The sequence below is a fragment of the Lissotriton helveticus genome, chromosome 9 (assembly GCF_964261635.1).
Source record: "Lissotriton helveticus chromosome 9, aLisHel1.1, whole genome shotgun sequence".
Taxonomy (NCBI): Eukaryota; Metazoa; Chordata; class Amphibia; order Caudata; family Salamandridae; genus Lissotriton; species Lissotriton helveticus.
Genome location: NC_136070.1, coordinates 1160492947 through 1160519325, shown reverse-complemented (window position 1 = coordinate 1160519325; position 26379 = coordinate 1160492947). Strand labels below are relative to the sequence as shown.

The 26379-nt window shown below is 41.4% G+C and overlaps 1 protein-coding gene across 1 annotated transcript in view; it reads right to left on the bottom strand.

Annotated features, from left to right (window-relative positions):
* Window positions 1-519: 519 nt before the first annotated feature.
* WNK2 (WNK lysine deficient protein kinase 2) overlaps window positions 520-26379 on the bottom strand; it is a 581173-nt gene continuing 555313 nt past the window's right edge. The window contains exon 26 of the mRNA XM_078661612.1: window positions 520-2628. Coding sequence (XP_078517738.1) covers window positions 2287-2628 — 342 coding nt within the window. The 3' untranslated portion in view covers window positions 520-2286. The remainder of the gene's footprint in view (window positions 2629-26379) is intronic.

Below are 26379 nucleotides of genomic sequence, written 5' to 3'. Positions count from 1 at the left end.
TCTGTGGTTAGATACAGTCAAAAGGTGTTACCAAATGTAACTAACTTGTTCATCATTACAGTGTGCCTGTATTCATAAGGAAACTGCACTGCAGAACATCTTTAAATATGATTTCTGAATTACAGTTACAGGTTTGGAGTAAACAAATGTAACACTTCCTAAAATGTTACCCAATTCTCAAGCTGTTACGCTTTATAGGTGCAGACAGGATACACAAATAAGTTTTGAATCCAACATAATAGTACCAAAGGACTATGGGTTCCCTACTTGATTTGCTCTGGCTTCGACTAATCAGTTTTTGTATAATTCATTACCACTGCATGATGCTCAAAGACTCTATTGCCATCAACACATTGTGGTCTAAAACACAATCTGCAGTCAAAAGAGTTTGCTCAAAAATGTTCTATTTGTAAATTTGTCAAATGAAACATCATTTAGATAGAGAGGTTCACCAATTATTAGCTTGAAGTTCTACGAAGTGGTTGACACGCGAGAGAAAAAATACGTTGTTTTCAACCGTTTCGAGCACAAAATGTTTTATTTTTCTTCTTTAATATACAATCTCCTGGGGATTTAGTGCCACTGACGTTGTCAGTATCCAAGGGAAGGGTACATTAACAGGCAAAAGCGTCTCTGAAGGCAAGATGTACTGCAAGCAGGAGTCATTGAGGTGGGAGCATGTTTTCCATCTTTGCTTGTGAAGCATACAGACCCGAATCTAAAAAACAAAGATGCATGAGAGAGAGAGAACAGAAATCTCTTACCACAAGTACCTTGAATTGGCAGAAGAGACTGCGTAAATGTCTACAAAATTCAATTCTACATGAAATGGTGGAACAACAATATTCAAGGGTACAACAAAACAAAACAAAAAATGACCATCAGACTGCTTAAAAGACTACACTGTAACTATACAATTCACAGCTTGGCAGCACAAGACCTGCCCGCCTTTTTGCAAATTCTGCAAACATATGGCAGGTGAAGTCTGAGTAATGTGCCTTCATTTGTACTTGTGCCCACAATGTGCCCTTTTTCGATCAAACAGTTAGTATGCAAATCAGAGCTGGAGCCTTTTTGACAATGAACTGTTGCAAAAAACACATTCTAGTGAAATAAACCATAGAAGAGTGAAACTGTGGAAAGGGTATGCAAACAGGAGTGCCAACATACAGTGCCAGTCTATGTCCCTTTACAAATCGTGCCTGGTGATAATTATTGAACTTAAAAGGAAAAGTAAATGCAAAATTATCTGTAACGCTATCATAAACAATTGTACATACGAATGGAGCTCAAAACAATCTGCATGCATTTGCGTAGTGTGCTAATACTGATAAAGTGAAAAATGTTCTTGAAAACTAAAGCTCTCAGGTAAACAATGACAAAAACAGAAGAATGGGTGCAGCTGCAACAGAAGTTATCCTAATAACATTTTCAGATTGTAAGACCACTTACCCTCCGATTTTCAACAGAGAAAATCACAACTTAAAAGTTGAATGACCTTCAACACCTTTTTGCTAAAACAAAATTGTGAACATTTGGCTGTGAGTTAGCTATGGAAATGATACTAGGAGGGGGCAAGTGACAACTCAGTGCGGTAAAGAAAATAGATATCCACAACATTTTACAAAACAAAATATTACATAAAAGAATAAAATTTGCTTCATTTGTAAATGCTCTCATTTTAAAGCTATGTGTTTGTAGTCTTGAGTATGCCCAAACTGTTGTTCAAAAACTCAACAAAATTAATTTGTTCATCTGCCAATATCTGTACACATGTCATTAGTTAAAATAAAAGCATTTACATTAGAAAATCGAGCAGTGCAAGACAAATACTTTAAACAGTAAACCTTTGTATCTTTTTGTCGCAAATAAAAATAGATAGTCAGCAGATCATAAAATAAAATTCACCTTTCAAACATTTTTACATTTTTCCAGCTGGGGCTGGAAATCAAAGTCAAGGCACTGTACTTCTGCACGGCTAATATTTTCGAAATCGTCAATTCAAGTACATTAATTAGAACATTGTAAGTGTAAAACAGTGGACCGACGTATAATAAAGTGTCTTCAGCGATGGAAAAGAAGCAAATATTGCCATTGCAAACAACCTATTCCTGGTGTGAAATAATTTCACAGTGATTGCTTGATGTAGTGTATGGCTGTGAGCAGTGTCAGGCCTAAACTAGGGGACGGCATTGGAACCATACCACCCATGGCATACTGTATGGCAATTATTGGCTCGAACACTCTAAGAAAAAGTCAAGTTGTCCCTCTTCAAAGGCGAAAAAGCTATGTGATGTTTATGTTCGTGCCAGGTTGGCCAAAAGCAGGGCTGATGACTGAGTGCTGCAACGGCACCGGAAACATCTTGTCCGATTTGCTGAAAGCTGGCAAGGGTGCACTAGTCTGACCGCCTGCACTCCCAGGTTGTGCTATTGTGCCAGACCACTGTACACCAAACTTTGCAGTTGGAAAGCCTCCATATTGACTGGGAGGCATCCTGTAAGGGGGTCCTGAAGCAGGCAAGGCTGTGCCTGGATTGGGTGCTGCAACAGAGGCCGCTAATGCTGCGGACAAGGGACAAGGCGTTGAGGCAATATACTTCTGTCCCAATGCTGCACCTGAAGTGACCTACAAAAAAGAATAAATAAGTTAAAAAACGTTGAATTCAAAAGTATATTTTCAATTCTAATTTGAGAATGTTTACATCATCTATCGAAAATGCTTACAATGAAGATCCAGCTGCCAGAGCCCTAGAGGATATCGGAATATCAGCATACAAAAATACCATAGGCAAAAAAATCAACTACTGCAATAATGTGAGAGTAAGTCTACACTAGTAGGTACAGATTGACTATCCTTAATTTCATATCTTGAAAGTATATACACTGTTAAGGTAAATATATGTGGAGTTAAGAATAGTAAATCAGTACTTATGTACATATCACATAGTGATGGTTTCCACTGTCTCGTTATACACAAGTCAGAGTTTCCATAGCAAGAGCGTTCTTTGTTTCGCTAATAACTTTAGCACCATTCGACACATTTTCAAGAAGCTTTCCGAAAAATAGTTCAGCCACCTCAGCTCCTTCCAGGAATGTTTTGAGGTGATCTGACAAGCGTGGGCAGAGGAAAAAAAGTCTCCAAACACTTTCCCCCCCTGCATTTTCCATAGGAAAAATGTGACGCTGATACAGGAAAAACAGTGGAACACAATTACACTAACTTCGGCAGAAAGCTAGATTTTTATTCAGAGTGTGCTTTTCGTCATTTGGTGAAATTCTTTATTAGAAAAATCACGATTAGACATATTTGTGGGTGCAGGAACATGTGGCAAAATGGAGCAGGTTGATTGATTTGGCCAGTGGCACCGAACAATGTGATAGGTAGCCGCAAAATGCAGAAAAAGGTTGCGGCCACCATTACAGGACTCGGCGGCTCCTCGAATGGGCTGAAAGAACAAAACATTTTTGGGCACAGTTGTGGTGCTGTGGGAGTAAACAACTCACACCCCGAAGGCCATGTGTGGCGAGGTGTTGGCCACAAATGTGTTGAAGATTTTACCTCATGTTAAAAACCGTAGAACTTTGCAAAAAAAACACTACCATTTAAAAACAAAAAACCAGACAGAAGAATTCATCAGCTATGCATAACTGACGTAAGTTTAACTTGCACTGCTGTGATGCACTGCTTATGACCTCACATATTAGATCACGGATGACATCTAAAATCTATGGAAGTGCAAGTTATAGTTATGTCAGTTACAAATAAATAGTGAAATTCCCTGGTTTTATGGTTTCTAAACAGTAGTGCTTTTTTCATTGAGTTTCTATATATTTTTTTATATCTATGTTTTTACATATCTATCCTTAGCTACGTGGTATTAGTAAATGATTTTCTGGATGCAGTATTTTTATGGCGAGATTTGTAAAACAATATTCTGTTGGTACATCCAGCCGATTAAGCAATATAAATAAGTTAATGATAACTCACATTCAAAGCTGCTCATATTACACAATCTTTATTTTTTATGTATAATAGAGTTATTACACAAAAATGCATTTCTAAATTTGATTTGCCTGCTTTCCCCGTATGTTGGTTGTGTTCTACTTCCCATGTTACTTTAACTCATTTACTATTTGCTCTCAGGTATCTAACTGTTGGAAAGCTATGTGGTCTAAATGCCAAAATACATTCCAATGTACCATACAATTAGCATTACAGAATGGTTTTCAAGGATCTATGTCACCAGATTTGGAAAACCTTTCCCCAAAACCTTTATTACTGGATCTTTTTATTGCACTTGCCTTTAAAGTCGTACTCTCCTGCTGGAAAGATGCTTCCAAGTTATCGGAATTATCGTGGTGGAACTTCATTTGTGATGAACATAGAATATCTACTGTTTCCTCCTTATCCAAATGACAAAGCGAAATCAGATTTATATTGGTTGCCTTATTACGAATTTTTTCTTTGTGCTCACCATTATCTTAATTAATTACTCTATCTTTTCTCTATTTTCAGCACTGTTCTTTCTCATGTCGTCTTCCTACCCTACCCCTTATTGCTTTCCTCTGCTGCTTCGTTCTCTTCTTGGTCTTTTATATAAAAATAATCTTTTCTTATTGCATGTTTTCTATTGTTTCTTTATAAATTGTAATACCTTTGATTGCATGCATCATTGTATTGAAATGTTATACCTGTTATTATAATAGTTCCTCACTTTATATATGCTCAGTAAAAACTACTTAAGAAAAAAGTAACTCTCTATCGTTTATTCATTTAAAAACACCTTTCTCTATTGTACTCGATGTAGAGTTTTATTGGTCTGAACAGTTTGTGATACAAGTTTATAAAACAAAGTTGGGTAGCAGCACAACTTATGACCGGGTCAGGAGGGAATACTAAGTGGAGGCTGAGAAGGAGATGTACTTGTCTACGCAGTGCAGCTCGAGTTCATCCCAAGATTCTGTAATGCAAGTTTGGGTGACTTTTGTGGCTGAGATGGACACCCCTCCTGATGCTGTCCCACAGCCAGGCCAAAAGACCCTGGAGCACAAAGTGCAATAATTTGTTGCCCACTTTGCCACACAACACTGGTAGTATGCTCAAAATCTGCACAGATGCTAAAGGTATGAGCACAGATAAGGTGGTTGCAATGTTTTACTAGTCCGTGCAACAGCTTAAGTGTAGTAGCTTGCACAAAGTGATGACAGACCCTGCTAGAAGATGTTTGCAGTTGTGCCACAGTGCAGAATGTTATAGTGTTTAGTGTGTAAAGCAGCACTTGGCATACAGATGAGGCAACCACCATGCCTTTACTCATGAACGACCCTGCTAGAAAGAACATGGCCACCATATCTTGCTATCCAAAGGTGGAGGGTGTTGAATCTGTGTAATTCCAAAGAGTGGGATTTAGTTAGGTAGAGGGGATAAGCAGAGTGACTGGGATAGAAAATAGGCCCAGGGCGTAGCTATTATTATTATTTTTTATATTTGTATGGCGCACAGCTATCCAAAAAGCAAATTGGGGCACTTTAAAACTTGTAAAGACATGCTGTACAAGTGTTTTTGCAAAGTATGGGAGACTGCAGAGATTTGAATTTGGTGCAGGAAATGTTTGTTTTGATATCGGGGAAATCAACAGTAAAAACAGGCCCACCACTTCCTAAACCGGCCCACCAACAGCCGAAATCTACCCAACACATTGACTTTCCAGTCCAACTTGTCAGGCACTGCTCGATTGCCCTACGGGCCAGTCCGACTCTAGGGATAAGGAGATAATTTCTTGGGGCTACAGAAAAGATACCCCTTTCAATGGAAACTTCCTCCCTAATGGGATCACAATAAGGAATCATGAAAAAATGTGAGGGGATTCCAACAGACATTGGACAACCAATAAGTCCTAGTAATGAAAAAAAACTACAGTTACTTCACCCATAAGGGTTTCCCATGTTTCTAAACTGTACAAATGTTTTCAATATATGTAGGTGGACGATCGTACTCGTCCTATCACCTATTTATTTTTAAATTACAGGTTTAGTCTGAAGTCCGAATACACATGTAGTAAGTCAACTGCATTATTACTCCCTTTTAATAATTTGATGCAAGTGGGTAGTGACATCACACTGCTAGCTACATTTGTCCATGCTGCTGGTTTGACTGTTCCCACCTCCCTCTATATGGCTTCAGATACCAGCTACAGTGGCAGCAGCATGCAGACACTCTTCTGACAGGCACCTGGGTGGTCGACCTCCTTCCTGCTGCCTCTCCTAAGATGTTAGGAACAGACCTGGGGACGCCGCTAGCCATGTCGTGTTCATTCTTATCAAAATCCCTTTAGTATAGTGGTGTGCAACAGTCATATGGCAAGTAATTACCCTTCCATGGCCCAACTGACAGCTCCAAGCTAGCGAATAAAGCCACAGCTGGGTCTTAGTTGTAAGGAAGGAAGAGGGGGAGCTTTGCCCAACCACGTAGAGACAAGACCCTGTTGATAGCTCTGCGATTACCCAAGGCCAGGCCTGACTAGCAAATTCAGTCCTGTGTTTATTGCACTCAACTTGCAATTCATTGTCACTATCTATCCGAGAAGCAAAATGGTCAATCTCAGAATGAAGAGAAAAATCTAGGAATAAATGATTTACTGGTGCCTTAGCTAGGAGAAAATTCGAGCTCTCTGGGGGGGGGGTGTTGACACCCACTTCTTCATCATGAGATTCTCCCTTATATACCACTAACAGCAGAATAACTGTGTATGGGAGGGATCACAAAACATTTTCCTCAAAAAAATGTGATGTAAATTGGAATAGGTCTATGGAAGGCAACATATTCTTGCTCTATTTTTATAGTTTTAAAACATGCGTCCAATCAGCCAAATTAATCCCACTGCGCATTGGAATGACATACATTATACTGCATCATTTTTTAATAAGGAAAAACTGAAGACAATGTGGCTTATAACAGGCTGAACTCATTCAGTGCTGACACTACTTTTATGAATCCCAGAAGCTGACAGCCTTCTCATCATGGTCAGTGAGGCTGGCCGTTTTTAGCAACTCTCTAAGAAGATCTTCGAAACACTACTGTGTTCCAAGATAATTTTGTTTGAAGCCCTGCAATTTCAGTGTTTTTCTTTTGGCTCTTCTCAATGTCTTTTGCTCACTACCATGGTTAGCGTGAACTTTTGTGGTAAGTTCCACTTATTTCTCTGTTTTTTTGCTGAGGTGTTTACCTCCTCACTTGTCCTTTTGGGTCACCAAGCCAGCTGTTTTTGATAGGTATCCTTCTGGTGGGGAAGGAGGAAGAACTCAGGGACAGACCAGCATGATCAGCCTTCTAGCCTCTGGATTTTCAATTGATCAAGAAGTTCAAAATATGTTTAGAAATTGTACACACCAGACTAGATTAGATCTTATTTTTCTGCCAATGCATTTGGATCCCATCTATGAGGCGGGGTATTCCTTAGCTTGTGTCTCTAAGGCTTATGGATACCAGAGAAAATCCCATGACAGGGAAGGAAACAATATTTACCTTTAATGTTAATTCTCAGACTTTAGGATTCTTCATTAATACATAAAGATTCATCTTCTCTCCCTGTTTTCCATGCGCTTTAACAAACAATTCAGTTGTACCTTCAACTGAATTGTCTTCAAAAAACAAAAAGGCGCACGGCGGCAGCAATGCATGATGGGAATGATGACTTTATGGAAGTCTTAAAGGTGACATTTGAGTTAGCACGGAGTCATTCAGGCTGTTCGAGAATATATTTTCCCTTCAATTTGGCATGTAGAGCTAGTCTGCTGCTCTTTATGGACTCCGAGAGAAAACAGAGATCCAGAATTACAAGGCATCCTGTGGCCTCATGGTCATGCTTCACATCTGCTTAGAAATATTGTTTTAAAGGGCATACACCGCCACAGTGCCCTCCTACTGGTTCCCTTGTTATTTTTTTACAACATATTAGCACATACCCTTGATCTGCTAGGGCCAACTGAGTGAGGTCAGGGGTAATTGATTTTGGAACACCTTCTTTCCTGTTTGTGTAAAATATCTGTATTGGCATTGAAGTAAACAGATTGCATATTGAAGTCAATCTCCTGTGGTCTCCCGCTTGGGCATACAATTAATGGCATAAGTACATAAGATTAACTTCTGCTCTTTAATAAATTGTATAATTTGCTATTTATAAAGGGACATTTTCTTGTTAAAAATATTGGGAAAGATTAATTTGGACCTAAATAACTGGTTTACTGAAATTAGTTTAAGAAGGGTTACAATTTCTATAGTCTAATTATTACATAGACACTATAACAATATTGGTGTACAGTATTTTATGAAAGCAAACTCATTTGTAGCACATGGTAGCTTAATGACAATTGGGAAAACACATTACTGCTCCTGACAGTTTAAATAACCACAGAGTTCTAAGAACCAAGGTTCTAGAGCTATAATGGATCACAACATATACATCTTCCCAAAGAATATATATATATTCGGTACGTGGACGTCCCAGCAACCAATGGTTCAGTCAAAGGACGAGGCAAACCCAGTATCTGGTGCGTGTTAATTTATTTTAGACCCAACACCACTCTGCCATGACGCGTTTCAGCCTGGCAAGGCCTTGATCACATGACAACGTATGGGAAGCGGACTAGCAAATTTAAAGTGCACAGTGCCATTGGTAAACATAGACATAGAGAAAATACTTCATGACATAGTGTCTTAACATCAAGTAGTATTGCGTGGCAAATGTTATAATCACATTATCTTGCCATTACTGATTGCACATTACTATACACAGTATAAGGTTAAATTGATTATCTTATGCAATTGAAAATAATGATAAAACACAATGAATGTCACTCTAAGATGTTTTAAAATATAAATATTCATAAATCATTGCAAAGATAAAAGACTTCGCTTCCCTAAAACCATGGTAAAATGTGTATGAAAAATACGGTTAGTCATGATAAAATATCAGCTTATCCAACCAATTTAAAACACATATTTACTGGGAGGCTAAAAACCAAATCCGTCACTAGTTCAACAGTGCCCGGAAGGTTCATTAAGCCCAAGTGGGCTAACCTTAAATTATGTGCAAAACAACGCAAATCGTATCAAATACATGAATATGTCTATTAGCAATAGCATAAAAATGACATAAAATACATTTATATGCAATAAGGTGAGAAGTGCTACCAGTGAAATAACAAAGAATAAATTATGTGCTAAAACCAAATATGGACGGCATCGTTTCATTGTAACTAGGCATGTAAAAACTAATTTAGGTATTGTAGTGCAAAATGCATACAAATTTGCTCCTGTTAAGTTACCAAATTCATAAATAGGTATAACAATCCTCACTGGCATTGAGACCGTTTGGTATTTTTGTATCAAGCAGGATGATGTGTCTCGTCTCAAGTTTACGTAGCTGGGCCTCACGGTCCCCACCCCTTCTCTGGGGTGGTACTGTGTCTATTACAAAGTATTTGAGCCCGCTAAAATTCTTAGCATGACACTCCTCAAAATGCCGCGCAACAGGGTATGCTGCGTCAGCATTTGTGATGGCTCTGAGGTGTTGTAGAATCCGTTTGTACACCTGTGGCCTGGTACTTCCCACATACCTGAGGCCACAGGGACATTCCAGAATGTAAACGGCATATTCGGTTCTGCAATTCAATTTGTGTCGAATTTGAATAGGGTCAGTACTGAAAGGGGTCGTGTATTCTTTCTTGCTGATGCCATTTTTACAGGCTTTACAAGCAAAGCATTTCAGAAAGCCCCTGCTGCTATCTAGCCAAGGTGTTTTAGCTCTAATTTCCGGGCTACTGGAGACAAGACTGTCCTGCATGGATCTGGCTTTCCTATAGGTGATACTGGGAGTACTTTTCATTAAATGGCCAACAACCGGATCACTAGTTACAAGTGACCAGTTGTTTTTCACAATCCTATGAATGGCCTTGTGTTGAGTACTGAAGCCAAAAATGATGCGTGTCTCACTGTCAGATACTGGGATTGGAGTATTGTCCACTTTAGGAAATAATATTTGCTGCCTTTCTTTGGAGTTAGCTCTGTTGATAGCTCTGGTCAGAGTATCGTTGTTGTATCCTCTGTCTAGAAACCTAATCTGGCATTCTCTTTGGGCCTTGTAGCATTCCGTGTCACTGCTACATATTCTCCTAATACGGAGCATCTCCCCATAGGGAATGCTCCGTATTAGGTGGGCTGGATGCTGACTGGCATCATGCAGAACGGAATTCCCAGCAGTGGGTTTCCTGAAAAGTTTAGTCTCCAATCTGCCATCAACTACAACTATCTCAACATCCAGGAAACTGACTGACTCTGCGCTGATGCTGCTGGTAAACTGTAAGTTCAAATTGTTTATATATATATTGGCAAGACCCCTCCAGCATCCAGAAGGAAGAGGCCACACGGGGATTCCATTGGAGACTTTTAATTAGGAAAGCAGATAGGCATAATGCATTTTGGTCACAGACCTTCTTCAGACGCCTCTGCCGACCAGGAACAAGCCCACAACCCCGCCTTATAATGTTCCTGCCGCCCTCCAATAGGTGAGAGCATACACCATCCCCAGTCATGTGATGTCCCAGCGAATGCAGCGCTGTAGGCACTACATCACCCAAAATGCATCATTTCTTGCACAGGATTGCGTGGGACAACGCAAAGGGAACGTCCTTGTGGATAGGTGATTTAAGCAGAGCAGGATGCGTTTGTGCCCGGTGAGTAAAGTTCCTCAAGTCTCCTCCGGTCCCCGCATACATTCCAACCCCGCAACAGCAAGTCCGCAGGGCAGGGAGTTGGCAATAATACACCAACACACATCGTGCAGTCACGATCCGCCGTGGGAAGCAGCCCTTGCAGGAAGCGCTCAGCAGGGTGGGCCGGTGACGAACCAATAACTTGGTGGAGCAAAGAAACTGCAGGCGCAGGAGCCAGTAACGCACCAGCCAGCTTAGCAGAACGGGGCCTCTTGACGCGTCTCTGGCCGACGCGATAACATTGGCAAGACCCCTCCAGCATCCAGAAGGAAGAGGCCACGCGGGGATTCCATTGGAGACTTTTAATTAGGAAAGCAGATAGGCATAATGCATTTCGGTCACAGACCTTCTTCAGACGCCTCTGCCGACCAGGAACAAGCCCACAACCCCGCCTTATAATGTTCCTGCCGCCCTCCAATAGGTGAGAGCATACACCATCCCCAGTCATGTGATGTCCCAGCGAATGCAGCGCTGTAGGCGCTACATCACCCAAAATGCATCATTTCTTGCACAGGATTGCGTGGGACAACGCAAAGGGAAAGTCCTTGTGGATAGGTGATTTAAGCAGGGCAGGATGCGTTTGTGCCCGGTGAGTAAAGATCCTCAAGTCTCCTCCGGTCCCCGCATACGTTCCAACCCCGCAACAGCAAGTCCGCAGGGCAGGGAGTTGGCAATAATACACCAACACACATCGTGCAGTCATGATCCGCCGTGGGAAGCAGCCCTTGCAGGAAGCGCTCAGCAGGGTGGGCCGGTGACGAACCAATAACTTGGTGGAGCAAAGAAACTGCAGGCGCAGGAGCCAGTAACGCACCAGCCAGCTTAGCAGAACGGGGCCTCTTGACGCGTCTCTGGCCGACGCGATAACATTGGCAAGACCCCTTCAGCATCCAGAAGGAAGAGGCCACACGGGGATTCTGGCCGACGCGATAACATATATATATATATATATATATATATATATATATATATATATATATAAACTTTCTTTTTCAGATTACATGTTGCAAATACAAGAAAACAAATCAAATCGGCATATGTAGGCATATCGTTGAAAGTAGTTATACCATGTAGGACAAAAGGCAGCAGCTGGGAGGGAAAGGTACAATGGGGAGAGGAAAATCATTTGGATTATTTATAGATTTAAAGTGTTTAGTCTGAGAAAGTCACTTTAAAGTGTGTACTTTATTAGTTATTAGTCCGTATTAAAACAACTTCCTCATTGTGCAGATACGCCCATATAGGAAAAGGTGGTGGTTTTAAAAATTGTTTATGTATTGATTTTTTGATTTAGCAATATCTCCTTTGTTGCATTGGATAGTTAAATGTTTGGCAAAGTAATACTAAAAAAAAAAGAACGTGATCTTGTGATGATTATAAAGCCAAAACATGTGATTGTTTTGGAATCTATATAGAAGTATGTTTGATTACTCATTGCTAGGTCGAGTCTACCAGACAGCAGGTTGCCAACACACTACTGTGGGTTTACCAGGAACTTATAGGGGCTTACAAAACTACCCACTGCATACCATTAGTTGGATTTATTGTCACTCATTTTCTTGCTTCTTATAAATGGCTTTCCTTACACCAGCTTGTCCCTCTCCTGGAGCCACATTACCACCTCTCTAACTGGTAGGCATCTATCCTTCCTCTGCTCACTTTAAGGGAAATAGATTTTTCTTTTTGCTTAAGCACTCCATGAGAGTGCGTGTGTTTTACAACTCTCTTGTGTGCTTTGCCTCCCCAACCAAACTCCCTCCCTCCCTCATGCTCTTTGTTACTTTCTCGCTTGTCGCTTCTCTCCATGCTCCTATGTTGCTGTCACTCATGTGTGCCCACTCCCACCATTCATCTGGTGCCCCCTATGCTCTTGTTTTTAAATATATTATCCTTTATATTTTGCGAGGAGTTGCAGGGGGAAATGACCAGGCAGCAAATTGCTGCTACCCCCTCCTTAACATAACAGCACTTTTGCTCTACTTTTTCTTTTATTTATCAATCCATCCCAGATTGTATATATATATATATATATATATATATATATATATATATATATATATATATATATATGTTTTTTTTTTTGTGGGCGAGGGGGGTTTGCAATAAATAAATTTGGAAATTGGACACCAGCGTGCTGACCATTTTTGCGACCGGATCAAGTTGCATTGTGTTGTAATATATATGTATATATATACACACACACACACACACACACAAATAGGGTGCCTGCCTAATAACACATGCACAAGCCTACAAAATGACGCTACTGCTCCACTGCATTTTTTGCTTTTTCCCATGCTTAACAGCTTCTTGCCCATGCTGTGCTGTACAGTATAGCCAGAAGACCTTGGCAACCCAAAAGGCCCCACCAAAGGCGAGATCTTTTAGCTTTACCAAGACTGTACTGTGCAGTAAAAACAGAGCCATGACATGAGATACAATACACATTGTAATGTTAGGAACAGCACAACATGTACAGTGTACTACATAACTAGCAGGAGAAAGGAGGTAAACCCCCACTCTTTTGGTTTACAGACAATAGGAATTATTTGTGGTGAGGTTTGCAGCTCTCTCTCTCTCTCTTTCTATATATAAATAATATATATATACATATATAATATAAAGGGCAAAGGTAAAATCTAACTTATAGTAAGGAAATCTTTATTTATTCTTTCTATACAAACCCAACCTAAACTGTAAAAACTTGAGAAATTCTAAAGTTGTAGTTGTATTTTACATTTCTAAATTGTCCGTCACTAGTTATAACGTACATTTAAAATTTACGCACCACCTTCAATTTACTATGCCGTGCACATTTGTACACAGTTTTGTCACATCACTCACCACACTACATTATCTAAGGGTGAGCAGCCATCACAACGCGGGCATTACCACACGCTGCCATTACGACGCTGCTTTTACAACGCAAGTCGTTTCAACGACTTGCGCTGAAGGGCGCTGTTGGAGAAGGAATAGTTTAATTTTCTATTCCAACACCTTCCCTACTGTAACATGGGCTGGAGTTGGAATAGAAAATTAAACTATTCCACTATCCAGCGCAAGTCGTAACGACTTGCGTTGTAAAAACAGCGTCGTAATGGCACGCGGGGCAAAAGCCCGCGTTGTAATGTCATACAACCTTATCTAAGGTATTATCTACAAATTACTGGGCTACTTATTTTTTGAAAGGCAGTTCTCCCCAAACTGCTGTAAATATATATAAAAAATTATAAATAATTTTTCCACCTATTAACACTTTACTAAAGTGATAATGGGTAGGTAACAAATAATAAAACATACTGCTGATCTATTTGTAAGACCTGAAACCAGAATGCAGTTAAACGCAGAATGCAGCCAAAATGTGCCTAAAACGACATGGCTGCCTTTTACATTTGGTACACACCGTCATTGGCCAATTACAAACGGTCTTATCATGGGCATGTACTGCGGTTTACCATGGCACACTATACAACTAAATATTTTACAACTTAAAACTTTAGCACTACTTACACATACTACCAAAAATTACCATTTACACCTAATAATGTATTTTCCTGCCACATTACATCTACATCCGTTCACATATTTTCCCACTATGGGCCAGATGTAGGAGCCCCAATACTCGGTATTAGGGTTTTCTGATGTAGGGGGCCTATATTTTACAGATTCTGTAAAATTTACAGAATCGGTAAAATACCGAATCGGTATATTTACCGATTCGGTAAATCCATATGTAGCTGACACTCCTAAGAGTGCCACAGGCCCTTAAGAGTCGGTATTTTACCACCCAATCCTATTGGGTATTTTACCACCCAATCCTATTGGGTGGTAAAATACCGAATTCAGGTGTGCATGCACATCTGTGCATGCACACCTGTGCAATGTGACACACAGACATGCCCTTAGGGCATGTATGTGTGCCACATGTCACACAAACCTGTACTTGGGGTGCTAGAGGGTGTCAAAGTGACACCCCCTGCACCCTTGCAGGATTCGGTATTTACCAATTCGGTAAATACCGAATCGGGATTGCCCATTGATTCCTATGGGCTTCAAGGCCCATAGGAATCAATGGGCAATTCCGATTCGGTATTTACCGAATCGGTAAATACCGAATGTTACAGATTCGGCAATTCAAAATAAAAAATTACCTACATCTCCCTCCTTCTAATTTACTGATTCATAAATACCGAATCAGTAAAATTCGGTATTTATGAGTCGGTAAATTAGAGTTACCTACATCTAGCCCTAAGTCTGTTACAATTGCCACACTCCACGGTATTCCTCTGTAAGCGACTCCACTGTCGGACACTACGCTGCACGCTACTCCACAGTCGGACACTATGCTGTACTCGGACACTACGCTGCACACTACTCCACAGTCGGACACTATGCTGTACTCGGACACTACGCTGCACGCTACTCCACAGTCGGACACTATGCTGGACTCGGACACTACGCTGCACGCTACTCCACAGTCGGACACTATGCTGGACTCGGACACTATGCTGTACACCACCCCACTGTATGCCAGAAACACTGAAGGTTTGCCCACTCCGCAACACTCCACTCCGCAACACTCCACTCCGCAACACTCCACTCCGCAACACTCCACTCCGCAACACTCCACTCCGCAACACTCCACTCCGCAACACTCCACTCCGCAACACTCCACTCCGCAACACTCCACTCCGCAACACTCCACTCCGCAACACTCCAAACAACTTTGCTGTACGCTTCTCCACTGTATGCTATTCCACTTCATGCCACTCCACTCATGCTATTCCACTATATGCCACTACACAGTACCTCACTCCACTCTATTCCACTATGCACCACTCCTTTATATGCTATTCCACTATATGCTGCTCAACTGTATGACACTCCAGTCTACTCCGTTCCACTGTACTCCAATACACTGTACACCAATCCACTCTTCACTATTCCACTGTACGATCCACAACTATATGCTATTCCACTCTATGTCACTGTACACCACTTCACTATACACCACTTCACTATACGCCAATCCACTTTACCCCACTCGCCTCTACGCCACCCCACTCCACTCTATGCCACAGTTTATTCAACTTTGTGGCCACACTATATAAACTATAACTGATCACTTAAGCATACACTATGTTCTCACAAAACATTTGATTTGGGTATGTCATAAGTATTCTTATAAATACTATTATTTTACATGGTATAAGTAGATAAAATAAAACTGAATAAGCAGTGCTTGGAGGAGGCAAAAGTTATATTTAATGTAGTGTGGCTACAGAGTTGAATACACTGTATTGTGGTGCATGAGTTCTACTAATTTGAAGGTATTGCATAAATTAATGTCAAATATAAGTTTAGAAATGGAAGTTTTTCTGTAGTTTGTTTGGCTTATAGATGAACAACAAATAAACGTTTCATTAACATTTAACATCCAATTGGTTTTCAATAATTAGTCCAATTTAAAGCGTTGCTCATTATCACCTTCAATGCTACAGGAGATTTTCCTCCTGTGCTGATGTGCCTGGATTCCCATTGTTCATGACAAGGTCAGCTCGTCATAAGCACAGCTCCAGTGGTACTGCATGACGAGCTGACCTTGTCATTAGCATAGAAGAGGTTAACTATTTGGCCATTCTACACTTCAAAAAGTCATTATTTATATTTTTCTAATAAATGCATTTCTCATAGCTTTTCTCACTTTTTCTTTTAAACCTCTTGGGTCGCACTTCTGTCTACAAATGTGACATAATACAGCTTGACCACATTTTTTGGTCCACATCCGTTCCACTCTATTATCTATTGAGTATACATTCACCTTGGACTGATCCACTTGACCAATTCTGCCTCCCAAATTCAATCCTAGTTACACCAATAGAGTCTAAGGAAATGCAATACTTACCTGCCTTTCTTTCTCGCTCACAAACTAATCAAAAGTACACTGGGCCCTCCTTTCAAACATTGATCAAAAGTACTCCCTCTGCATCTTACAGTCTCACAGTCCTGTCGTACGGTCCATATATTCTCAGTAAAACTGTGCATTTGTTGGACTACGCACACCATCAGAATATGTTGGATAAAGTCCTGCTACCTCACAGTGCACCATCCATACCCCTAACTTGGTGCGGTAACAGGTGGAATGTGCAACCTCAGAACATAACAACCCTGGCACCCCAAGGAAATTGTGGCAACAGATCTAGAACCCTTTCATTTGGTAACTCATACATACCTAAAGAAATACACAAGAAATACACAATGTGGTGTTTCAATATTTATTTAAGCAATATAGTTCTTCTGTAAAATAAGTGTGCTGCAATAATCAATATAAGGAAACAAAGAAAGTAATCAGCATCACGAGAATGGTAAAGAAAATGAGCAATTCAATCATTGTGCTGTGCCATAGATTAGATGCTCGCATAGGAGTACTGTTATATTTTGTGCTCCTACCTAGCACTAGGGTAGGTGAATCTGCCAGAATCCCTGTAGGGTGATCTAACTCCCCATTACCTAGGAGTCATTGTCATAAAGAGCCTGTCTTGTTGCAGATCTGGGCATCCTTCCTTGCAGGAGGGAAAAAGGAATCAGCTGGGTTGGAATTCCGGCATGGGGCACCCTCAACAGTGTCAGCAAAATGTTCCTCTGTCTAACAAAGGAGTGATGTTTATATAATAAAACTTCACTCATGTAATCATGCCGAAGCCTCCGTCAGGCCGCTATTGTTGATTCTTTTCTGATAGCTCTGTTGCTGAGTGGACAACAAACAGCATTTTGCAGAGTGAACTTAGCCCTTGTACAGAATGTTCAAGGTACTCGATAATATACCTACGAAGAAGTGCAAATGTAAGCAAAGCCATTTCAGAGGATATTACCCTATACATACACGCAAGCTGTGTGTCAAATGTCAGTGTTTCAGAAAAGATGGCAACTTTTTAAATGGATCATGTAAAATGGTGGTGTACTCGGGCCTAATGTGACCACATGACAATCAAAACCTCTCCTACACATTTGGAGGCCCCGTGACATCAGTCAACATGGTAGCAAAATGTTTCCACATCTTTTTACATGTGAAAACGCATATCTTAGCAATGCTCACCAAACACTCATTCTTCATCTTTGCATGTTTTTTCAGTAGATGACGAAGCTCTAAGAATCAGCTTCATCTACTCTGTCTATATATAATTTTGTTAAAGGTCTAAAATACTTTAGGCATGCCTTACAAACCAATTACAGGCCTTCCAAATGAATGTTTTCATCTAGTCAACTTGTTACCTTCTGTGCACAATTCTGAACATACAATATCTCCCACCCAAGCGCTCTCCTTAGCATTACAAAGCAAGCTTGGACCGCCTTTCAATCAACACATTGTTTCTGAATATTTAATAAGAGATTAACAAAACCCTCATCTACTCACGCTTCATCACAGCTTATGACTCGAAGCTGGCCCATCTGCCTACCTCAAACTGACAGGGTGGAGCTTATCATACTGTAAAAATCACCAGTTGATCATTCCACCTCACTCATCTACCACCATGTCAGCCTCTCAGGTTTCTCAAAGAATATTGGTGTAATCATCTTCATTTTCCAGTACTGACAGCCTAGTCAACCTGCTGCATTTAAGATTCCACTAGATGAAAGTGTGCTCGCACATACATCAACTTCATCACCAACACTGTAGCCAATCTTTTCCTCTATCATCAACTCACTTAATCCTGCAGCCACTTTGAAGTTATAGGCCTTAATATTCTCCTCTGGACAATGGTAAATATGAGCACCTCTTGAACCTCCCTATCCTGGCTTTTGTCACATCTGAACAAGAAATCCTACTTTACTTTGTATTCCTGCACAGTTTCTAGAATCTCACCTCTTCCCATGAGAAGAAGATTCAGCATTTGCCTCCTCTACACTATGTCAGCAGGAGATATATATTCATTGGTTCATAGTATTTACTATAAGCCATTGTAACTGAATCACTGTCTTCTCCCCCAGTACCTGAATTCAAACTTCCAACGCAGATTGCCTCGCAAATACCCAACATTAGATAGTCTTGCAATGTCTGACATTATGCTTACTAATGTGTTTCCCATGTGGTTTCCATTCTCACAGACTTGATTAACTTGAAATGTGTGGCTTTTTCCCCATTCTAGCCTCTCACAGAGAAATCTATGTGAATATGAGAACACGGACACTAATTCTTAGGGGCCACTTCATAGACCACTTTTTTAGGTTTTTGTTTTGTGTAAAATTTGCCTCCATTTTTCCTTTCCATTTTGTATATCTGTTGACCATCTGATGACTAAGGTACACTAGTAATCCCCATCCCTCTACTGAACGAGAGAAACCTGTCAATGGTAAAAAGTCTGGGGAAAATACGAGGCAAAGGGACAAACACATGAAACACCAGGCAAATATTACCTTGACTTTCTGTAATGTGTGGAAGCCTCAGAAGATTTTGAAGAATTACTGAAGAGTCTTCTAAGTGTAGCAGGAAGATAAAAGGTAATAAGAGAATAAAAGGTACGCAATAAAGAAAATTGTCCAGAAACAAACAGATGAGCTTGCTTTAACCCGGTCACTTAATAGAGTTGAGGCAGAAAGGAACTGCTTGGACTGATATTTAGTATGAAAGGGTTGTTGACCCAATCTGCTTTGGAAATGTAGGCACCACAATGGAATAAGACTGGACACTATAAGCACTTTGAAGCAATCTCACCATGTTGGAAAAGATCTGACCTTGTTTTGCAGTTTAGGATATACCATGAATAGCTGTAATAAATAAACTACCCATTAGGGCAGACAACTCAGGTTGCAACTGAGGACAACATGAACCGGGGAGTCAGAGCATCACAATGAAGCTTGTAATACTGTGAGCTCGGGTACCTGGAACCTCAGTGGGGACTTGAGTTCCTGTACCCATAGGATGCAGGACCATGACACCAATAGCCGTTGCATTATAAACTGTAAAACTGGTAGGCCGTTTGTTAGAAATTGGGTTCCTGGTTGACCCTGGTGAGCGCCCTGGTCAAGCAGTAACCACAATCCTAGTCATGGTAAGGCATCAGCAATCCCCAAATTAACTGATGCTTACCCTCTGGTAGCTTGGCAGAGAGGGGTCAGGCTTAACTTGAAGATAATGTGTAAAGTTTTTGTGCAACACTTCAAACAGTAAAACAGTGAAAACACCACACAAAATGATCCAACACTAGTTTAAAACAATAGGATACATTGAACTCCATAAAACAAAACCAAAATTACAAAAATCCAATACGTAGAACTTGAGGTATTAAATTTCAAAGTTTTTAGGTGAAAATAGCGCCTAAAAGCAAAAAGATATCTGAACACGCGGGCCAGAACAGTCAAAAGTTCATTCCAACCGCGATAGAGTGTGGGACGGCTCATGGTGCCCAGTTAGGCCCACTGAGCAAAATGACGTTAATCTTGGATGTGTTGAAGATGCGTGGTGCAGTCGAGGCAATGTTGATCCACGCAGCAGCAGCATTGCAGCGGTTCCGATGAGCAGGTAGCTGCGTTACGGAGTTTCGTCATCGAGGCTGCCGTCAACAGGAATGCCAGGACCATGCACTGGGAAGAGCATCACGCAGTGGTGGTTCCAAAGGCAACACATCGGGTCCGATCCACACAGCATCGGCAATGCTTTGGTGCCGATCCACACAGCAGAGGCAATGCGCTGGCTCTCATCTGCGTAGCAGAGGCAATGCATCAGTTCTGGTCAGTGCAGCAGTGACGATGGGTCAGTTTGACAGAGGATGCGTTAGTTCTGCTGCAGAAAACACCTTTGTGGTGTGCAACAATTGGTTCTGTAGGGAAGTGAAATATTTCTTTTTTACAGAGCCTTATTTAGCTTTTGATAGACTAGGAATTGCCAATTAAATGGTACAACACATCTGGTTACTAGGCAGAAACTTAAACTGACAACAACGAAATTGAGCAAGGTATATTATCAATCATATATATCGTGGAGCAACACAGATATTGACATATCAAGAAAACACACTGGACTGTCATGTAAAACATACAATAACAAAAGTAAATATTTGACAAAGTGTACCAAACATGAAAAACAATTGAATATAACCAACACAAAAGACTCAGTTGGGTGTCTGTTAGAAACACATATGTATGTTCAGGTATATATCCTCATTTGTTGTATGTGAAGTCTGCAAGACACTGATATGGAACACCTATTGGTATCTTCAGCGTTTCGACCCATTAAGTTGTGTGTTCATACCAAATATCACCATGCGTCTTCATAGACTGGAGTGGCACTACCTGGCAGGGCAGACTCCCAGATGGGAGAGTCCAGGTGCAGAAGCCGGGTAGTTGGAAGTCTTTTGTCCCCGAGACTTCAGATCAGAAGGCCAGTCAACTAGCCTTTGGAGTCACTTTCGGTTTTGGGTTCATGTGATGCAGGTCCTGTCCTTGACACCCAGGCAAGAGGGCAGCAGGCAGCATGTCAGCACAGCAAAGCAGGAGCCCAGCAGAGTGGAAGTCCTTTTAGAAGCACAGCAGTCCTTCCTGGCAGTATCCACAAGCACTGTTCTGAAGTGGTGGTGTCTGAGGTCCAATACTTATACCCAGTGGCGCCCTTGAAGTGGGGGAGACTTCCAAGACAAGTCTTTGAAGTGCAGTGCTGTCGTGCCCTAGCTCCAGACTAACTACAAGGGGGTATGCAGACCCTTGTGTGGGGACAGGAGACAGCCCATTCAAGCTGGGTCCAACGAGGTCCAGCTCCTTACTCCCATCCGACCAGGATGGCCCATCAAGTCACACTAAGCTCCCATTGTATGTGGCTGTCTAGGAGGAATATACAACAGCCAGCTGTTACCCACCCCTGAATGTGACCAGAGACAGGCAGCAGGCACCAAATTTCTAAAGCATCAAAATTACAACTTTCTAAAAGTGGCATTTCCAGAATTGCAATTTAAAATCCGACTTCACCATAAGTTAGGATTTTAAATTGTGTTTCCAGAGACACCAAACATGAAGGGGTCATCTCTTCCCATTTGGAAATGACTCTTATAAAATGTAAAAAGGCAACTTCAATGGTATCCTATGGGAGAGATAGTTTTCACTAGCAGGACATGTAACACTTAAAAATACATGTCCTGCTTTTTAAATACATTGCACAGTACCCTCTGGGTCATAGTCGACATAGCAGTTTAAAAACTACACATACAGTCTCTGACATGGCAGTCCTAAGACACGTTTAAAGGGCTACTTTAGTGGTGGCACAATCAGTGCTGCAGGCCCACTACTAGGATTTAATTTTCAGGCCCTGGGCACAGGTAGTGCACATTACAGGGACTTAAAAGTAAATTAAATATGCCAATTGTGGATAAGCCAAGGTTACGACATTTTAAGGAAAGAGCACAACCACTTTAGCATGAGTTAGCAGTTGTAAAGTGCACCGAATCCGAATGTCAGCAAATATAGGAGGTCTGAGGGCAAAACATTTGGGGAAACCATGCCAAGGATGACACTGTACTTCATCAAAGAGCACTAGTCCTGTAAGAAATTGCTGTGGCACTCAACTTGTTACTTCCTTTTTCTCAGAACAGATTCCGTTTGCTACTAGTTAACCCATCCCTAAATTTAACTAACAAGCCAAACTAGCAACTTGTTTACAACTAGGGTATAAGTCCAAGAACTTCTGCTTAATTTACATATGTTTAACTCTAGAATTGAATATCCACAAAAATGGTTAAACTACGAAGATCTTATCCTTCCAGTAACCTTTTCATTTTACTACAGATTTACGAAGGAGGAGAACTTGCTTACTTGCTAAATGTGCAATTATCTGGAGTTGCCTCTTACAGTTTCACAAACTGCCTAACAGTTTAGCTCAAGACCAGTGTTCCATGATGCGCTCAACTCACACTAGCCTGCGGGATACTCATGTTGCTCAGCACTTATGTGGCTCAGCATCTACTTTCTAAACATCCATTTAATGAGGGACTTGATGGCCTTCACAATGAGAGGCCTTCTGCTGGGTGTTTCTCCTCTCAAACCTTTTTCTTTTTTAGCCTGAATTGTCGTTCGCTCCCCAAACATCAACAACACCCATTTAATTTCCTTTGTGATCATAACCCTGAAGCATTGTTTCTCACTGAGACCTGGTTACATGCAGGTTCTCTGCATGATATTATTGAGGCCCTGCCAGCTCATTTTAATTTAGTTAGAATAGATAGACAAGATAAAATGGGTGGGGAATTGCAATTATGTTTTTAACCGATTATAAATGCAAAATTGACCAACTTTAGATTTTCGACTGCGAAACTCTGACATTCACACATTCCCTCACCCCAAAATTTACACTTTCTGGGGCGCTGATTTGTCGCCCCCCTGGATACCCTGGATACTGGTGTACTTCTCTACAGGACATATTGGTCCCTCACATTTCGTGTACTGCTAATTTTACTTTACTTGGAGACTTTTATCTCAATCTTGAGGATTTGAATAGTAACCGTAATACGTCCTTTATCGAGGATCGAGGATTTGGGTGTTCTTAATTTAACACTACTAAATTCATCACCTACTCATTTTGCAGGGCATCTTTGGGACCCTATTTCTTCCAACATCAAGGATTTGATGATAGGACCTCTGCTTCAGCTCTGTTGGTCAGACCACTTTGCAGTGCTGTTTAAGATTAGGGTTCTTTCTCATCCCCCCACAGCACAGCCTTTTCCGAAAGCCAAGGTCAGACACTGGTCCTACCTTCCATACACAGCATTAAATGAGTAGCTACTCAGTCCGAAGCCTACTCTTTCATAACAGCTCGACTCGGATTAAGCTTTGATTCATTATTGGTTGGTTGAGGCTATTGATATCACTCTTCTAATAACCACAAAATGCATGGGCAGAATTCCTCCTCCTGCCCCTTGGTTTACACTGCCCCTTGGTTTACAAATGTACTAAGATGTGAAAAGAATGCTGGTGGAAGTTACATGCTGCAGATGAATACAGTGAATCATTAAAAGATTATCATCACCTGCAAGTCTGCCTGTGCTATTTTATTTTGAAAGTTTTATATAGCGCGAACAAGATCTTTGCAGATATCAGAGCGCTTTACAAAAACAAGGGGTAAGAAAAACGAGAGAGTGTTTAACAGATTTTTGAGCACATGAAGGAGCATAGTCGATTAGACAAAACAAATAGTACAAGTAGCTGCAGTGTCTCAAATAGGTCTAAAGTAAAAGTTCAGGTGAATTTAGCCTTGAGGATAGCTTTTACTTCTTTTTTGAAAAATTCAGTGGAGGAGATAAGTCTGGTTTCTGGAGGGAGTGCATTCCAGATCCTGGATGCCATTCCTGAAAAGGAGCGTTTGTACGTTTTTTCCTTCCGGAGCTTCGAGGTTTCAGAAGAAGATTTTTTGTGCTTCTAGTGGCTCTTGAGCCACCTGATATTGTCAGCTTCTGAGTGAGGTAGCTGGGCGAGTTGTGATGTACAGCCATGTGTGTCATGCAGGCGATTTTCAGATGGATTCTGGCTTCAAAAGGCAGCCAGTTCAGGGATTTTAAGTCAGGGGAAATATGTGAGTGTTTTTTTGATCCCGTGATAAGTCTCGCTGCAGCGTTCAAAGAGGCTCTTAGGGGTGCGGTTGTTGATAGGGGAGTCCGCAGAGAGCGACGCTTCCGTAGTCTATGCGAGGAATGACTATGGCTTGTACTGCAGTTTGGAGATCTTTAGCTGGGAGGAAGGGTTTAAGTTTCCTCAAAGTATTGATTTGGAAATTAGCTCCCTTAGTTGCCGTGCTGATATGCTGTTGCATATTGAGATTGGTGTCAAGGGTTATGCCTAAGGATTTCGCGGAGTCCACGATGGTAGGTTGGACATTGAGTGCAGTTAGGTGCTTAAGTCATGTTTGATTGGTGGTGATTTTCGCGGGAGGTGAGATCAGCAGGAACTCAGTTTTCAGAGCATTCAGTTTGTGGTGATTTTGGGCCAGCCATGATTGGGCGTTTCTGAGTGTTGAGTTCAGAAGTTTGATGTCTTCGGGGGATTGTAATTTGAGATAGAATTGGGTGTTGTCAGCGTACATGTGATAGTGTACATTGGATGCTTGTAGCAAAGTGGTGAGTGGCTCCATGACTAGGTTGAACAATGTTGGGGATAGGGAAGATCCTTGTGGGACGCCTAATGTTACAGGCACAGGTGGGGACATCAGGTTGTTGCTCTTGAATTTCTGAGAACGGTTATGCAGAAAGGAAGTGAACCATTTGAGTACAGTCCCTGATAGACCCATTCTGATATTTAATAGCTCGAGTAAGTTCTCGTGTTTGACGGTGTCAAATGCTGAGGAGAGATCAAGTAGGATGAGGAGACAGGTATCGTTTTGATCTAGGATTTGGAGGGCGTCATCAATTATGTGTGTCATAGCTGTTTCCGTACTGTGTCCTGCTCGGAAGCCTGATTGATGAGTGTTGAGGAGGTCAAACTGATCAATGTGTTTTGTCAATTGGAGTTGTACGCATTTTTCCAACAGTTTGGCCAGGGTGGGGATATTGGTAATAGGACGATAATTGTTTAGGTCAGTAGGGTCAGCTGTTGATTTCTTGAGTATAGGCTTGACTTGTTCCACTTTGAGGGAGTCGGGGAGGAGTCCTTGTTTGAGTGAACTGTCAATAATTTTGGTCCAAAGTGGGAGGAGCAGTGGGATGAAGTCTTTTACAGCGTTATCAGGAAGGGGGTCTGTGAGGTGATTGGAGGGTTTCAGTGTGCCGAGCAATTTGCCAATTGTTTCTTCTGAGTAGGTGTCAAAGGACGACCATGCAGCACTGTTTTTTGGTTCAGTGGGTGTTATGCTGTGGGGGCTGGAGTAAAGGCTTACGTCATTGAGGAGATCACTCCTTATGTTATCAGTCTTAGATTAAAGAAAGAAGAGAAGTCTTCACAGGATGGTATATTGCCCATTGTGCTATGTGATTGTTGTGGTTGTTCCTTGGATTGTGTTTCGATTAGTTCAAACAGTTTTCTTGGTCGGTTTTTTGCTTGGTCGACCTGGAGGCTGAAGAAATCAGATTTTGAGCGCTTGATTTTCCTAAAGTAGGCGTTTCTCTTTTTCTTAAGAGCTTTAAGGTGCAGTGCAGAAGGGGCTGATCTCCAGATGCGCTCTGCCATTCGCATGGCACGTCTATCTTCGTTGAGTCTACCATCGTATCATGGGTTAGAGTTCTTAGTGGAGACTCTTTTCAATTGCAAGGGGGCGGTCTCATTGATTATTGAGGTCATAGAGTTGAGGTAGTGCTCGGTCAGAGCTTGAACGTCTGAGGCGCCGGTAGGGGGAAGGAGGAGATTGCAGCTGTGGGAAGGTAAAGAGTTGGGCTTGAGTTTCTTCAGATCCCTTTTCCAGACCTTGGATTTGGTGGATTGAACCGGGTTAAAATTAACTTTTTCGTTGATGAAGAATGTGATAATGTGGTGGTCTGACCAGTCACAGGGTTGGATTGACCCAAGTTGGGTAGAGTCCTCTTTGGAGATAAGGTCGAGGATAGAGCCTTTGTCATGGGTGGGGCTGTTGCAGATTTGGGTGAGGTCAAGAGCGATGAGGAAGCTTTTGAGACTTTTAACCACCGCGTCATTGTGA